General features: G+C 35.0%; 1 protein-coding gene across 1 annotated transcript; it reads right to left on the bottom strand.

The window, feature by feature from the left end:
- Positions 1 to 4,867: 4,867 nt before the first annotated feature.
- On the bottom strand, positions 4,868 to 7,842 carry LOC131644062 (F-box protein PP2-B15-like). The gene is made up of 3 exons (XM_058914456.1): positions 7,304 to 7,842; positions 7,099 to 7,217; positions 4,868 to 5,752 (listed from the first exon to the last, which is right to left on the bottom strand). Exons 1-3 carry the CDS (start codon positions 7,577 to 7,579, stop codon positions 5,305 to 5,307), a joined length of 843 nt encoding a protein of 280 aa, XP_058770439.1. The 5' UTR covers positions 7,580 to 7,842; the 3' UTR covers positions 4,868 to 5,304.
- Between the last annotated feature and the right edge of the window lie 9,818 nt (positions 7,843 to 17,660).

Below are 17,660 nucleotides of genomic sequence, written 5' to 3'. Positions count from 1 at the left end.
ACAAAAAGTTTGCTGAAAATTTTGTACAAAGTAATTTCTATATAAATATCTGCAAGAAATTTCATATCATTACATTCTTTCAAGAAAATATGTAAAAAATTAAAAAAAAAATTAAAAATTAAATAGAATAGAAGGGCCTATCAATTCAATTAGTGGGTTGCACTTCAAAATAATTTTTGTTTGTTTGAAAAGATAATATTTTAGGATTTACGAAAAAAAGTATGGTAGTTTGATGTTTTAAATGGAAAAGGATGACATATTTGTATAAAATTATTTCCTGACACCAGCCAAAAATTAATAAAAGTATAATTAATTTATAGATTTTATCTAGAGCATTGGTATATGTTTTAATAAGCATGTTAATTTATTTATAGTTTATAGCGTCGTCTTTATCATAAATACATAATAAGTATTTATGAATAACTTTGCATAATTTATTTTTATAACAAATGATAAAATAAATTTTAATACAAAAATAAATAAATAAAATTATAAAAAAATAACATAAAATATTTTAACAAAATCTCTAAAATAAATTGTGTCATAAAAACTTATATTAAATAAATTTAAATAAATTGATCTAAAACATCTACTTTATTATAAATTTAAGGTTGTCAAGATGGAAACTCTGGACAAAATTTTAGCTTCATGTTGTCGGGGCATTCTCAGAGCAACTTTCACCAATCTTAATTATATTTTTCTTTTCATTTGTAAGATTGAAATTGAAAAAAAATATTTTCTATACAATTTATCTCATTTTAAAAAATTGCTTGGTAAACCTACTGAATATTTCATTCTTAAACATTTTCGATGGACATGTTTTATTCTTTTGCAGCCTCATGAACGCAAAAAATTACAAGCGCTTGTTCGTTTGAGTTCTTTTCTTGGTTATGACACAAAACAAAAATGTTATTGTTATTAGGGATCTAGTCTTCAATACATTACGCTTTTAGGAATATATCATGTTCTCATATCTTTCTAAGTTTCACCATTCTCTTATGCTATCAAAAAAATTTGCCGCCTCTTGAAGATCCTTAGCACGATTGCCATTTTACCGAAGGGCAGACATCTCCTCCTGAAGCCTGGACATTTTCTGCTCCATGGACTCACATTTCCCCTTCCAAGTATCCCTCTATTTGGACGGATTAACCATGACTAAGACATCACCCTGACTAACAACAACAAATGAAAATAAAGAAGCCTCCCAATAGGTGTATAAGGTAGCCTAAAAAAATTTCCATTATCTTTGCCTTAGGAAGGTTCTGAAGATAGATCATATCATCCTCAGACATAAAAGTAGTAGCCTCTTCAATAGTGCAGGGAATTTAGGCCGGTAGGATGGTGGGCAACTTTAGAAGAGAGGTGGATTACCCTTAAATACCACCCTTGGATAGTCGAGTCTGCTTAAGTGATTCCCCCTACAAGAAGGGATGGTCCCTCTTGTATAGATGATAAGGGACCAGTGCTGGATGACGACAACCACATCAACATCCACTGACAAAGGTTGGTCAGACCCAGAAATAACCAGAGAAGCCTCAACTGTAGCAGAAGCAACAAGAATAGGGGAGGGCGAGTAATAGTCTGGGTCAGAGGACCAACTTCGACGCCCTAGGCCAAACAAATACCATAATTTTTTTGTATGGAATCCATTTTATCTGCATATACAAACACCCATGTCAAAAAATGGGGATGGCTCCACCATCATTGAAGAATATTTTCCTCTATTGACAACCGACCGCGCACACTATAGCGCGAGTATTAATGGATATCTTCCTCTATTTGGAAGACAACACTTTAGTCGGGCTGAACCCAGCCTCATAGCCAAGTTCCTTGCAAGGCAGAGGAGATTCGATAGGACTAGAAAAACAATTCAAAGTGAGCTTCCCATGTGCGGGGCCTCACTAACACAAAGCATTTTAGCAAGTTACCACAACTATCCGAAAAATGACCGAAGAATCGAACATGTCGGCCTAACTCAATGTGTTTGTGATCCTGGATGTTATATTAGGAAGTATTTATTATGGTGAATAGATTGAAGAGTACTCGATAGGAAGGTCTCCAAGGCCTGTGCTCAACCTAAAATTGGGATACCTTTATGAAAGCCCAAGAACCAGGATGGAGTTGGAAAGGGGTAACCTTCAGGTACTTCAACACTTCCACCTCAAATTCAGACAGGAAGAAACTGCAGGTTTATCCTGGTGAACACACTCATAAAAAGGAACATAACACCCTGTATGAGTGCTACATATCTTCTTTTTCCTGAATCCACTGGAAGGACTTACCAATCAGAGGGGCGACCGACCTTAATTTTAGTTGAACTTACAGCCTCCTAGTGAAGGGGGTTCCTATTATCTATGAATCCACTCGGTTGTATTTATTTGCATCAACTAGCTCTACCAACATATCTCTTTTCAAAGATATCTCATCGGCCATGAAGATCTTAAAGGGGATGAGCCAACTCACACCATCCGTCTAGGTTCCATGTTCCAGAATGAAGACTTTTCGGTAAGTATTAATGCAATCTTTAGCATCCTCCCTATTCAGAACATCCATTTCTAAAGTCAGCAAAGCAAGAGAACTTAAAGCTCCTACCACTTAAGACGATGGAAGCATAGAACCAACTTTGTGATCATCTCCGGCATTATCGTCATAGAAATGAGCGTCAAAGGCGCGGATGCTAGAAGAAGCTCCCTTATTCGGAGAGCTTTTATAAAGCTTCTCCAATTCATAATCATCAGATACTAATATGACGTCGTGGCCTGTTTGATCAATGATTAAGTCAGAGGGATTTAGACAAGAAAATACTTTTATCTTAACTATAGGATAAGGACCACTACTCCCATAATCGCTAGACAAACTTATGAGACTATCACTCAAAATGGTCATGGTAAAGAAAAATGCTAAATATATGAAAAATATTGAGGTAAGGAGGGTACCTGGGAGAAGTATAATTTGACGGGGAAGGAAAAAATCAAATGGGAAAGTGAAAGCTTTTTTCAAGCAATTAAAAATAGTTAGATAAATAGTCGTGGGGAAGAAGAAGGAAAGATGCTCTAAAGTGAAAATTCTCAAGGATAACGAAAAGCTTTCCCAAAGCTCGAAAACCTTTATATATAGAAAAAGACAATCGATGAGCCATATCAGTGAGAACAATAAATTATAAATCAACGATTGGATTTCACTAAGGAAATGTAAATAAACTCAAGTGCACTCAAATACACTAGGAGGAAGCGCCACCCATAATCTTATAATTTATAGTGACACATTTAATGAGTTTGTTCCTAATTACTTTGTAACTGATCTAGGACTTCTCCACTCTTCCCCAAGGTCAGCCATCATCGTTAGAGGTTGTCCACAACTTTGAAGACTTCTCGGTCCATTCATGTCCAACTAATTTTGGGGGCAGTTGTTTTAGACCAACCAAAGGCCTAAGGCAAAGGTCCAACCATGTGCAAAACCAATCAAAATTACCCAACATATAAAGTCAACTGTATATTCAAGGTACACTTTTCTCATCCCCACTTTTATTTTATTCATCTTGGACTCTATAACTAACTTGAGCATTTTAGTTCTAACCTTGCAGGTCCACCCCGCGTTAACATATCAGAGATAAGTATCACCAATTCTAAAGTCTTATGTCAATGATCAACACCAATTTTAATTCCGCAACGAAATAAGATCAATAGTTGTCCGCCCTCACCTGCTCATAATGGACCTATTCCCGATGTTGAAATTGTACCTAAATCTCGTCATTCCATGATTATCATTGTACCTATTAAAACTCTTCATTCCTTAAATCCATAGATTCTAGTTTTGTTTAGTCAAGGTGGTTGTAATGAGTTTAACAATCTTAGTTTTTTCCATAATGCAAGGATGAAAAAGATAAAGGAGGACTGAGTTTGTATAGAGACAAAATTACACATGAAAAAGAAAAAGAGAAAAGATATCGATGGAGAATTGAAAAAAAAACTAAAGAATCAATAACCTATACTCTATATACCAAATTATATATGACATATCTAGTGAAAATTGATATGTTGTATGAGAATGTGAGAATGAATAATAACCATCAGATTTATAAGGAAATATTGAGGACGTATACTATGAGAATGTCATTTTTATGAGAGGACATAAGATGAATCTGAACCATTAAACTTTAAAATAAATGGTGCATATTATGTGTCTGGTTCGGAGGATCAACTCTAGCATCAAGTGGGGTCAAGCCGCCTCTCGATTGTAGTTGCGGGGAATCAAACCATGGTCCTCCCTACCAAGTCCAACGTCAATCACCATTGAACCGTAACTTACCAATTCTTACTCTCTCTCTCTCTCTCTCTCTCTATATATATATATATATATATATATATATATATATATGGGGACGTATCAAATGAGAATTTTGACTATTATGAGAACTGAGAACTTTTAATAATAACCGTACGATTTAAAATCAATGCCTCATATTTCAGTCAAATTTTAAAAGACAATAATTAATAGATAGATTCTGATTTAAATACATATCACACCAATGCATATCTGAGCATTGATTTTAAATCGTATGGTTGTTATTAAAAGTTCTCATTCTTATAATAACCAAAGTTCTCATTTGATATGTCCCCTATATATATATATATATATATATATATATATATATATATATATATATATATATATATATATATATATATATATATATATATATATATATATATATATATATATATATATATATATATATATATATATATATATATATATATATATCAAGTATCATGAATTTTAAAATAAGCAATAAAAGAGTTAAATGATAGAAATCAGATTTTAATAAATGAACTTGATCTTGAATAACATTTATTATTTATCCTTGCAAGTTACTTCATCAATACCCATCACTAGTTAATTTAAGTATGTGAATCTCCTATAATAAAGTGGTAGTCTCTTATAATTAATCTTTCATCAAATAAGTATCTTTCAACAAAAAATTTATTAATATACACTGATCTTTAATATATTAAAACAGAATACATATTTAGGCGCTAACTTTAGACCAAAATCCCGCCTAAACACGTGCATCGCACGGGGTAAAATAATGGTCTATTAAAATAGAAAAAAAATAAGTTTCAATAATAATATATAATTTTACAAAGAATTCACTAGGTATTATAATTACACATTTATCCATCTCTTTTTTTATATATTTTATTCACAAAATTACTTGGCAATACAAGAATGTTATTATTGTACACAAAAAAAAACTATAAAAAAAAAATACCTTTGCCCTCTGTTTTGTTTTGCTCTGATTAGTCAAACATGTTTAGGTCTAACTTCAATTCCTTCAACAATGAGACCACCCTTCAATCTATAACCAACCTCCATAACACTCATCTTAACCTCTTCATCATCTTCACTACAGAAAAACTCACCCAATTCAATTTCCATCCATCCATCATCTCTTTTCGACGGAACTTGAATCCCCTCATCACAATTATCTTTCTTTACTTCCACTTTCCTTCGATTCTCACAAGATTGAGTATCCTCAAATTTATTATACAAATATGCCTTAGAATTTTGCACTTTGTTGGCCACTGAAACTGATACCTCAGCTGGAGCAGAATCAAGTCCGTACACACGATGTGAAACCTTTGTGATGAGATAAACTGCGTATGATGTGTTTGGTGTTAGAATTTTGGTTCTTATTTTGCCTTTGATTTCTAACCAGCTTATTGTTCTTAGCTCTGCCACCTCAGCAAATCTGCAAAATTATATAATAACCAGGGGTAAAAAGAGAACAGAGATTTTCACATATCTTACATGCGTTTTCTTTATATTTTTTATTCTATCTACTTTTATTTGATAAGATTTGTTCTACTTTTTTGGCCGTCCTTATCACGTTTATATTAAACTTTATCTTCACTTTCCTGTTTTTATCCTTTTACTTTTGTCTCTTCCTAGCACAGAAATTGCACTAAAAAAGTGGGAGGAGGAGAATGGCAACAAAATCAGTTTTATTTTTTTTCATCTATTTATGTTATCAAATATCTTAATTAATTATTATGAATTATATCACTAATTCATCAAAATAATATTAAAAATAAATAATAAAGTTAATTATAGTTTCAATCTTCTTATTTAATTTCATAGAATTAGTCTTAAAATAGTTTTGACGTTTTTTTTTAATTTAAATTTGATGTTACAATTACTTTTAAATCAAGTGTCATTTATAAAACTAACAAATTATTATTTAAAAAATATTTTTATTAAAAATTTATAAAATGTAAATTAAAAAACATTAATAAAGTTGTAAAGATGAAAAGCATAATAACAAGTCTTTTCTATGTCATTGGCTTTTAATTAAAAAATTATGAAAATAGATAAAAAAATTGTTGTGATTTAAAATAAAATAAAATGATTTTATAAATGTTGTTAAACAAGAGACCAAAATATAATTAAACTCAAATAATTAATTGTTTCAATATCTAATCTATTAAAGTTAACGTGGTATTTTTTAATTTTTTTTTATCTTAGATTATGATCTCATTGTTTAAACTAGGGGTGGGAATATATCATAAGTTATCTTAATTGTTTGTTTATATATGTTCAAATAAAATAAATTTGTAAACAGCTAATATAACAGTCAAATTTTTGAAAATGTCAAACTCAAATTCTTAAAAGTTACATGTGATAAATTACAAGTCAAAGTTATACTTCAAATGTTTTTGATAGATAAAATTTTAGAATTGACAAAACTCAGTATCTTATCCCTATCCTTAGTTTCAACAAATATATAATTGTGATCTTAAGTGGTGAAAATTTCAATGTAGATAAAGACAAATTTATAAAGTTATGCACATTAATATAATAAACAACGTGTCTCATATAAAAACTTATTATATAGAGATACTATTACATTAAATTAGTAATAAGATCAAGTTAAATATTACTATAATACACGTGTCTCATAATAACTAGCCACCTAATAAGACTATTCATACACCCAAAAAAACTTTGGTTCAGTCACATGATCACCATAATTAATTAAACTTGAAATCAAAACAGTTTAGTTTACTCTTGACCAAAAAAATAAAAAAGTTTATTTACCTTGATTCAGTCGTTGGTCTCCAGCTCCAATACATTGGATCATTGCTCCATGTTATTGACAATTCTCTTGCAGATAACATATATGATTTTTTACCCGAACACTTATCCAATTTAAAACTCTGCATAATAATGTTACAAAATAAATCATAAATCAATAGCTAGCTTTAAAAAAGTTTGAAATCTTTTAGGTAAATTTAGTACTTACGATGTTGCCTTTGTCTAGGAGAAGAGGTTGTTGGGAGAGAGAGTAGAAGAGATGTTTATATGAAGAAGACTGCAGAGTTAAAGGATTGAGGATTCTTGAGAGGATGTGATGATAATCAGAGGGCAAGAAGGTTCTCCAGAGTGTGTCAGAGTTAGCAGGTGATTGGAGAGTTGAGGAAACCATAGAGAAACTACATGCGTCTGGTGGAGATGTGTAAGACAGAATTTTTGAAACACAATCATCTGGTAAAGTATCTATGTTGGAGAAAGTTGCCATGTGGTTTAAGGTAAGGGTGTTAGGAATTTAGGATTCACAAAATGAAATTGGAGATGGGTGATTTGCTTCTTGATATATGAAAATTTTATGTTGGTTGTCATTCTTGAAGGTGGCTGTTAGTTGTCTTTGTTGAAGGTAGCTGTCATTGTCTTGTTATATTCCCATTTGGGTAAGGTTTACTCAATCAAGTTGCCCAAATTGATTCATATATCTAAGGGTTAGTAATAATAATTTGAGTTGGGAAGAAAAATAGAAATTGTTAGGTTCAGATTGAATGGTTAGTCCCACATCATTTATCAATGAGATAATTATTAAATATTTTATATTTTATAAAATATAGATTCATTATTGTTTTAGCATCTTCTTAGGATGCTCTAGATAAATAGTATTAAAATTTTAATCCTAATTGACTGAGGATAAGAATGAGACAGTGTTGGATCTTTCTATCAAAATTGTTTTGAATTGGCCAAACGGTTCAATAAAATTGGTCAATTTGAAAGTGCAATATAAAGTCTTTTTCACCTAAAGTTGAAGAATAGATAAACCCTTGCCAAGAAGTCCCACTCGAGAGTATGATGTACACTCATCATGCTAGTTGGAATTTGGTTTGAGCTGAGCTAAATAGTGTCATAATGTTTCGAAACCGAGACTAAGAGTTGTTTATATGCAACACTTATATATTTTCATATAATTAGAAGTTTTTTCTAAAAGACAAAGTCATGACGAGTTTTCACACCCAAAACGGACAATATCTCATAGTCGTTATGACGTAGACTTGAAGTCAATTGAAATATTTGTGTTGTCTGTGAAAACTCGAAGTTTGCACGGTGCCCCTTAGCCTCGACTAGGAGGAAACCTTTTCGGGTTGGCCAAAATAGTCTAACTTTTCTTGGGAATAAAAAATCTAGTTAATTTATATACTAGTGTCATACACTTCTATCCACCGAGACGTCTTTTCTAAAGGAAAAAGTCATGACTTTTCTCATTCAAAGGACAATACCTTGTACTCGTAGTTAAACGGACTTGAGAGACTAGAACCTATCCAACAGTCTTCCATACTACACAGTGTGTTCAACGAGGTGGTTTTAATTGTCACTCGTTTATAAACATAATCATGCACCATAATTAGGTACAATTCATTCACTCTTGTAAGTCACACATTTGTAATCTTACTGGCTTGGGCGATGGAGTGCTAATTTTGCAGGTACAGCCACTACTCCACCTACTAGAGACTTACTCTACCATACCAAAGAGCACTTATATGACGACATTTATCAGGACACCGCCAATATTCTTTTCTACGACGGAAGAGTGGCGCCGTTTGTGGAAAATGTTTTCTAATTCTCATGAAATTCAATATTGAATTCATCTGATTTTTTGCTTTGCATCGCCGCAAGCGTTTCTATTAACCTATTTGATCGTTCTCCATTGTGTAACCATCGATGATGGCATCTTCCAAGTAACTCAACCAATTGTTCACCAAGACACCACCACACCAATTTCAACTACTTTTAATTCACAACCTCCTTTCATCTCCTTAATTGTCGGAGGATCATCCCGCCTAAAAAAAATACATCTAAGAAATTTACAAAGAGAAGAACATCAAAATCAGAGGCGGAGAAGGATTAAGAAATATCTAAGGATGACAAATAGGTGGACGGTGTCTCCAAATAAGGGTTTTTATTGGTGATAAAAGCTAGGATAGCGAGTCACGAAGTACTGAGAATTATGATCGATATGGGAAGCTCATGTGACCATGTATACTAGTTTCTTGGTTCTACATGCATGAAACACTTCTAAAAGACCCAACCACAACAACCCTTCAGCGATAGAGCGAGAGAGAATCAAAATCATTTGGATGTCAACGTTACAAATTTTGATATGTGTTTGGACAAGAGCACGGCCTTTATAACATAGCATGATAACCATCTATACAATATCATGTCCTTCACCCTGAAAAAAGCTGGTGCAGCGTACCAAAAAATGATGAACAAGATCTTTGAAGGATAAATCGGTGGCGAAATGTTAGAACTTTAAATGGATGTCATGATCGTCAAATCCAGCGAAGTGTTGTTGTACGAAATCTATCACCAACATGGTCAATAGTGTACAACAACATAATATGAAATTTAACCCAAAAAATATATAATTTTGATGTCAGGGCCGACGTGTTCATAGAATTCTATTTGACAGTAAGAGGTATAAAGGCTAACCCTGACAAATGTGACAGAATAATCAAGATGGAGACTTCAACCAAGAAGAAAAATATAATGAAATTGAACATAATGCTCACTACTATTAGAAAAATCATTTCAAGACCATCCCAAAATGCCTTTCCGTTCTACAATCTACAGAGAAAAAAAGTATAATTTTAGTGGACCCCACCCAAAATATGAACATGCTTTAACTTTATCAAAAAATTCTTTTCCCACTCCTACAGTCTTATCAAAGCCAATATATGGAGATACTTTGTTCCTTTATATCGCTCTATCTACCAAGGCGGTAAGTGTAGTCCTTATCAGACAGGTAGACAACATACAAAGCCTAGTATATTTCATATTAAAAGCACTATATGACCCAAAAAAACCTATACCTGAAGATAGATAAAGTTACTTTGGCCTTAATAAAAGCTTAAAGGAAGCAACAATATTACTTATTGGCATATAACATTTTGAAAGATAAATTTACATCCTTTAGATCATAGGATATGACCAAATTAAGGGTGGAAAACAACCATGCTCGTCCCATTTAGATCCAAGTAGTGATAGGATATTTGTGAGTTTTGAAGGAACCGCCTCCGGATCTCGTCGATCTTCCGAAGGAGCAAGCCTGCTGATGCTTCAGATCAGTCGGAAATATCTGCGTCCTGAAGATTTATTTTTGTTCAGAAGAAGAACTCGTCTGCCCAGTTCTGATGCCTACTATCAGTTGAAGATGTTTTATTTTCCCGGCGCACATATTTCGGAAGATATATCTATTTCTATTCCTGATAAATCAGACTTTCAGTTGAGGGAACCTCCTCCGGATCTCGTCGATCTTACGAAGGAGCAAGCTACTGATGCCCATATTAGATGGAGATATCTGCCTGATTGATTTTGTCATTCAGAAGAGGATTGTTCTACTTATTTTCTGGCATCGCACCCTGATCAGTTTAAAAACTTCCTTTCCCGGCGTACACAGTTCAGAAGAGATATTGTTCCTGTCTTAATAAACCAGACTTTCAGTTGAGGGAACCGCCTCCGGATCTCGTCGATCTTACAAAGGAGCAAGTCGCTGATACCTAGATCAGTTGGAATATCTGCCTGATGATTTAATTGCATCAGATGGAGATGTCGCCTTGATGCCCAGATCAGAGATACTTACTACCCGTTGATGCCCAGATCAACCGGAATATCTCCTTTCGATTCCCAGATCGACTAAGATATCTATCCCCGATTCCTGTTTGGAAGACATCTACTACGTTTGATACCCTGATCAGTCGAAGATGTTCCTTCTCTTGATGCCCAAATCAATTGAAGTTTTTTCCCCTGCCTGTGGGGTTGCCTCTTCCTTCTTATCACAAGTTGGAACTACTTAATTATTCATGTCAATTGAAGATTTTTCTCCCTTCTTGCGGGGCGGTACGTGCCTTCTTATTACAAGATGGAACCTTCTATTGATCAAGAGCGTAAATTTTCGAGTTCATTCTGGTATTCAATCTCCTTCCACCTCAATGGTTCGAAACTTTCATTACTCGCTCATCAGGTTCAAGAAGTTTGAATAGGGGCAGCTGTTGCACCCCAAAATTTTCCCTCTTTATTTGAGATATAAGTTATCAAAGAAGTTTATTTCGTCATTCGAAAAGGGAAGAAAAATAATAAAGAGTTTTCATGGTTTTAAGGAAATGTGACGTGAAGATTGGTTTATACGGTGAAAATGCGAAGAAATTCACAAGTCTTAGATGGAAGGTGCTATGATCTTGGTTCTCACGTGGTCGGGACTGTTTCGACGTTCCCTATAACTTACGTGTTTGGCTCAGAAACCAATTCTATGAGGAAGATGGTCGAATCAACAAATTATTTGAGCTTTCATAGTGAAAATGGTGTTGAATGTAGGTTTTCGGGCCTTAGAAAATTCATATCTCATTATTTGCTTGTCGGATTCGCTCGAAATTTTAACTGCAACTCCGTGCCATTATTCTCGAGATTTCATATGTTCAGACCGAAGACCAATTGTGCACAAAAAATGCCCAGCATTTTGAAGAGCGTCGTGGTTTTTCAATGAAAAGTGTGTTTTCGGGTGTGTCGTGACAAATTTGAAAATTTATAACTTCTTCGATTTTTATCGTAAGAGGTCCATTCTAATGGCATTCTCTCGGAAATTTCGTCAGCTTCGATTCTTCATCACACGTGCTCAGTTAGATTTTGAACCGAAGGTTGAGTTTTATCGAGTTCTTTGAGCGGTACGTACAAAATTCTACACAGTCGCGCCAGATGAATCGACGTTTCTCTTTATTCAAACGCATGTAATTTCTTCATCGCTTATCGGATCAAGACGATTCTCGCGGCTACGCTCCATAAATTTAGTCATCTTCGAGTTGACATTGGTCCTGTTTCCGAATTTCGCACCGAGTCGCCTTTCCCCGAAAACGAGTAAAAAAGAAATAGTTAGGGGCGTTTTTGACGTTTCACCACTCACACTATATAAACCAATTTCCCTCCTTTTCTCTCATAACTTCCATTCTTCCAAAATTTTCAAAAACACTTTCTCTCAATTCTCTCTCAACTCTCAAAGATCAAAAACCTCAAAATCTCCAACAATCTTCAAGAACATGATGAAGATGATGAAGAACACTTAGACAAAATTGCCTAAACTCAACAAAACCAACTCTCTTCCACTCCGACCAGCCTCACGACCGCAGACATCACCGACCGCCGCTACCTCCTCCGTCTCCGGCCGCGTGTGACGTCGCGGATCTCCCCCCTCCGCCGAACTTCCAACGCCGACGTTCAATTCTTCTTCTCCTCCGATTTCGTGCATGACACTCCACTCCTCAATCTTCTCTTCTCACTTCCTTGTGGTAATCTTCCATAACTCTTGTTTAGTGATTATTAATGAACATGATGTTTGAATTGATGATATCAATTGATAATTGAATGTTGATTCATGAAGATGTTTATGCTTGATAATTGAAATATGTAGTTTGATTGATGATTATGATGATGATGATACGTTGCAAATGCTCTATGAACTAAATATATGCATACAAAGTGTTTGATGATTTGATTGTGAAAGTTGTGATGATTCGATAATATTGAGGTGTTGTGGATTAAGGTGCATGTGGATGAATTTTAGAAGTAGGACTTGTCTGGTTCAATTTTAGAATGTGACTTTCAACTTAAGCATGATAATTGATGTTGACATGAGAGGTTATATCCATGAGCGTGATGCTGAATTTTTGAGTTTGATTCTTGTTGTTGTTGTGCTTGATGATAATGATTGAAGTTGAATATACTTGGTGCACAAATGTAAGTTTAATGTGGAGAATGGTAGTGGTTACACTCTTGAAAATCATTCCGTGTTATTTTGCTCTTGCCAATAATATAATTTGATGTGCCAATTTCCATGAGTCATTGCTTGGTGTTTATGTGTGGTTTCTATGACCTTTTGGGACTGTTTTGGGATTCTATTTGTGCAGCAAATTTCTATGGTTCAATTACAATACATTTCATTTTCATAACTCATGAAAACTTAGTTTTTTGGTTCCATTTTGGCCTAAACTTTGAGGTGTTGTTTGTTGGTTGTTTTTAAGTGATGGTAGAGCTTTCTTGTGTGTTAATAAATGCCTCTAAGTGCTGGAACTTGCTGCTATACCATACTTGTCGCTTTCTTTCCGAATTTTTTCCATAACGCACGGGGTGTGTCGGCTTTACTTCAAAATGTCATAACTCTTGAACCGTGTTGAATTTTTTCGAATGTGAATAATGTTTTTTGTGTAGAATAATACTTCCGGAGCTGATGGTGAGGCTTATTTTCGGTTTCAGCCAACTTTTTTTACCGTTTTCGCTACTGTCCCATTTCGGAAATCGTGCCTCCAAGCCGATTTTGTAAATTATGATTGCATATTTGACTTCTTTAGCACGTTTTAACCTTGCAATAAAATTTTGGCTTAATTCTGACGAGTTTAGTTTTCACTGTTTTTACCCGGTTTCGCCGTTTCGGTGTACCCTTTTGTTTGTAAATATTTGTTTTGGTTTCCGTAATTTTAGTGTACATATTTGATATGCTTTTGATTGCTATTCCATGTTGCTATTTCATTTTTGTTTAGCTTATGCTTAAAAAGTATATTAAATACCGCATTTTTGCTTTAAACGTGTGTATTTTTGTCTTCGTTTGCATTCCACACTCTTGCATTCATTTGTTACATTTTCTTGACACATTTTGTACATACTTCCTTATGTGTATAGTTGTTTCCCTTTCAACTTGTTATTCGCCTCTTACCGCGTTTATATTTTCTACTCCGTATTTCATTTTCGGTTTAGTTTATAATACAATAACGCAATTCTGATTGCAGTGTCTTGTTATCTCTAATGTGTGTGCTAGTATGCAAGGTAACATGGAGGCTCTGGTTGATACCCGCTCTCGTGTTCTGCTTTATTTGCGGGACACGACACTTATTATCTTTCTGATTCGCGTTTCTACACGCATCCTTTATCATTATACTTGCTTGTCCGGATTTCTGTTTTCCTTGCAGGTGTATGGTATTCGTTATGCTCGATGCATACGTCAGCGCGTGATTTACTTTCATTGCGCCGACTCTTGATTGCTTACGCGGATTTTAATCGAAGTGCTGACATATTTGTTATTGCTTTTGCTAGCTCGCTCGCGGGATCTCTGGTTTTCTTTTGTTATATGCTGCTGTTTACGGATCATAATCCGTTTGGTATTGATCTCGTTTTAGTTTATCTTTTCCCGCATTTTATTATTCCGCATCATTCAATAACATGAGAAGTAGGATTTAGGCATTCATCTGGCCAAGCTCTCGAAAGAGGCTCTGTTTTTGTTGGTGTGTTTACGTTTGTGCTTGCAGGAAGTTCTAACAAAGGCCATTGTAAGTCCTCGAGAAGGCAAGCGGAGAGGGTTAGCAATCAACCCCCGCAACTTTTAGTCCCCAGGTCGTCCCTATGCTCACTTTTTGCAAGTTTAGAGCTCTAGACAAGTCCCCAAGATCGTCGAGTCGAAGGCCCAATGGGTAAAGTGAAGCGGGTTCATGCAATCGAACCCCCGCGTTTCTTATCTCACGTTGACCGACGTTGATGCTCGGTGTATGCACACTTTGTTTTCCTTTTAGATCTGTGATGACTTGGTTGCTAAGAGGGATTCACTCCTCTTGTCTATGGCCCGATCTCTTTTTGCGCAAGGTATAATGCTTGGTTGACTCGGGTGATCCGCTCCCCTTGGCTATGGCGGGACCGCTTTTCTATTATTTTGCCTGCGCCAGTAGGTGTTTGCTTTACGAGCGAGACTCATTTGTGTGATACTTTTGTTTGCATTCTCTTTTTTTTCCCTATAGGTTGCTAGCTTAGATTAGTCTTTCACCCTTTGTATGATAACAAAGGTAGCAAGCTTTCCCCCTTTAGTTTAGGTTTTCCTCATGCATTCTTTAAAACACAAACCAAACTCTTTGATTTTCTTTTCTTAGGAGCTTGTTATTTCTGCTCCATTCCCAAGCGTAAGACTCCAAAGTTCGAGCAACAGAGTGCGAATGTAACTTGCTCACCTAAAAAACACAAAACAAACAGAAATTAGTTAGCCGAGCTACGGTACCTCTGATTCCTCAAAAAGGATACCTAGGCAGCGGGGTAGGGCCCGTGCGAGTATAACTCTTTCTTTTCCCTACATTTTGCATGTATACTAGTTCAGTTTAGGCATAGATTTGTTACACACCCATAGTTTTAGACACAAGCGTGGATACCATCGAGTACGATGGGCGCGAGGGGTGCTAACACCTTCCCCTCGTGTAACCGACTCCCTTACCCTCTTCTCTGGTCGTGAGACCATTATTTTGTTTCGTGGTTTGTTGGTATTCACTTTCTTTTCAGGATAAATATGTTAGTGGCGACTCTATTGATTTTCGTGGTAGCGACAGTTGGCGACTCAGCTGGGGACGTCTCGACCTATTGCAGGTTCGGACTTAGCGAGTCGATCCTAGCGCTTATGTGTTTATCTTTGGGTGTTTTATTGCTTTGCATATTTGTCTGTTTGCATGGCATTCTATCTGCGCTTTTACTTTTCTGCATCATATTCTAGACTGTCTGGTTTCCTATCTGTTGGGTGGGTGTTTCAAGAGGTAAAAGACCTCATACACAGGTCATGAGTGATACCTTAAGAACTAGGACTAGAGTGGCCGTGACGGACAGAAGGCGTATGCCTGATTGATCTGATCACGTATCCACGGGCAGAGCTTGGTGGAACGAGGCAATATCGTATGATTGCGCCTACGTTCGATCCTCTGTTGGCTTTTCGGCCTACCCTGGCCTAGATTTACCCGTGAGTGGGGCGGGAATCAATCATTGCTTAATAGGTACACAAGTACTTAAAAGTCAAAATTTGACTTTAGGGTTTTTTTGGTCAACCATGATCATGACAGGTCAAATTTTAAGAAAATATGGATGATGGACGAGTTTGATCAAGTGGATTCATGAAAATCAAGAAAACTTGAAAAATTGATCATTCTGAAGAAACTAATAATTTTTCTAAGTACTAAAATTCCATATTCATGGAGGTGACTTTTCAAGGTTATAACTTCCTCCTCGAGTATCCTAAATTTGCAAACAAGGGCTATTTGGAAAAGTCTCATGGCATATTTCAATGTGATGAAAATATTTGAGGTCAAAAGGATGACCAAAGTTGGTGTTTCAAGTTGTTAAAAAATCTCAACACTCGGAATTTTTCTGAGTATTTTGACCTTATCAAGTGCATGACTTTATGGCCAATTTATGGTCAATTTAATCCACCATTTTCATGCCCAAGAGATGTACTTAAAGATGATATTACATACTTCATTATTATGGAAATAATGATCCAAAAAACACATGGAAATTGGAAGATATGAAGTGCTAAAGTTGAGGTTTCAAAGTTGTAAAAATGGCCAAATACCCAGAATTTTTTCTAAGTGTTTTTCTGTTACAATATTGATTTTTGATGGCTAGATTTCTTCACGATCCATGATGATTCAACGAAAGTGATCCACATGAAAGTTATAGAGGATGATGTCCTCTTTCCAAAGAATCCAAGAGCATGAATTTATCTTACTTGAGCTAGGAGAATTGAATAGAAGGAGTTGGCATACCATAGTTGTTTTTCTTGTTCAAGTTCATGTTACAAACCATGCTCAAATTAACCTATACCATGCATAGAGATCTTTGATTATAGGTTTAGGTTGCTTTTAAATCTCAGCAAAAGGTGTGTTTTACACAAGTATTTGAGGCAATACACAAGAGCTTTAAGCATTGACCAAGTTCCATCCCATTTATGGAGCATTTCTTCATAAAGCTCCATTTCCATTTTTGCAACAGTTAACTTTAATCACAAGTTGACTTTGTAAATGAGATTTGCATCTGATCACACTTCATTCTTGCTCAAAATCACACTATTCGACTGCCCCTAATCTCCTCAATCACCCCAAAAAGCTTGAAGTTATGTCTTGAAACCATGCCATTCATGAAACTTCAAACTTGAAATTTAACCAAACCAAAACTCCATAAGCTTCAATTCTGACCAGCTCTTGTTCTCTCAAGCTTCCCTATAAATAGAGGACCCTATTTTAATGCAACAGACACCTTGAACGCCCCTCACGCCTAAATTTATTAATTGTAAAAAAACTGCTTTTAACAGACACCTTAAACATAATCACGTCATTCAACTAAATATTTATTGTCAGACCATTTGCTTATAATTTGTTTTTAAATTTAATATGTCAATGTCAAAACTAATATTCCACATTCACAAAAAATAATTACTTATTTTTTCTACAATTATATAAACATATAAGTACTATCACTCTCTTATAGCTTTTTTCTTTCGATCATGTTTCATCGTC

The sequence above is a fragment of the Vicia villosa genome, linkage group LG1 (assembly GCF_029867415.1).
Source record: "Vicia villosa cultivar HV-30 ecotype Madison, WI linkage group LG1, Vvil1.0, whole genome shotgun sequence".
Taxonomy (NCBI): Eukaryota; Viridiplantae; Streptophyta; class Magnoliopsida; order Fabales; family Fabaceae; genus Vicia; species Vicia villosa.
This window is presented reverse-complemented; position numbering and strand designations above follow the sequence as displayed.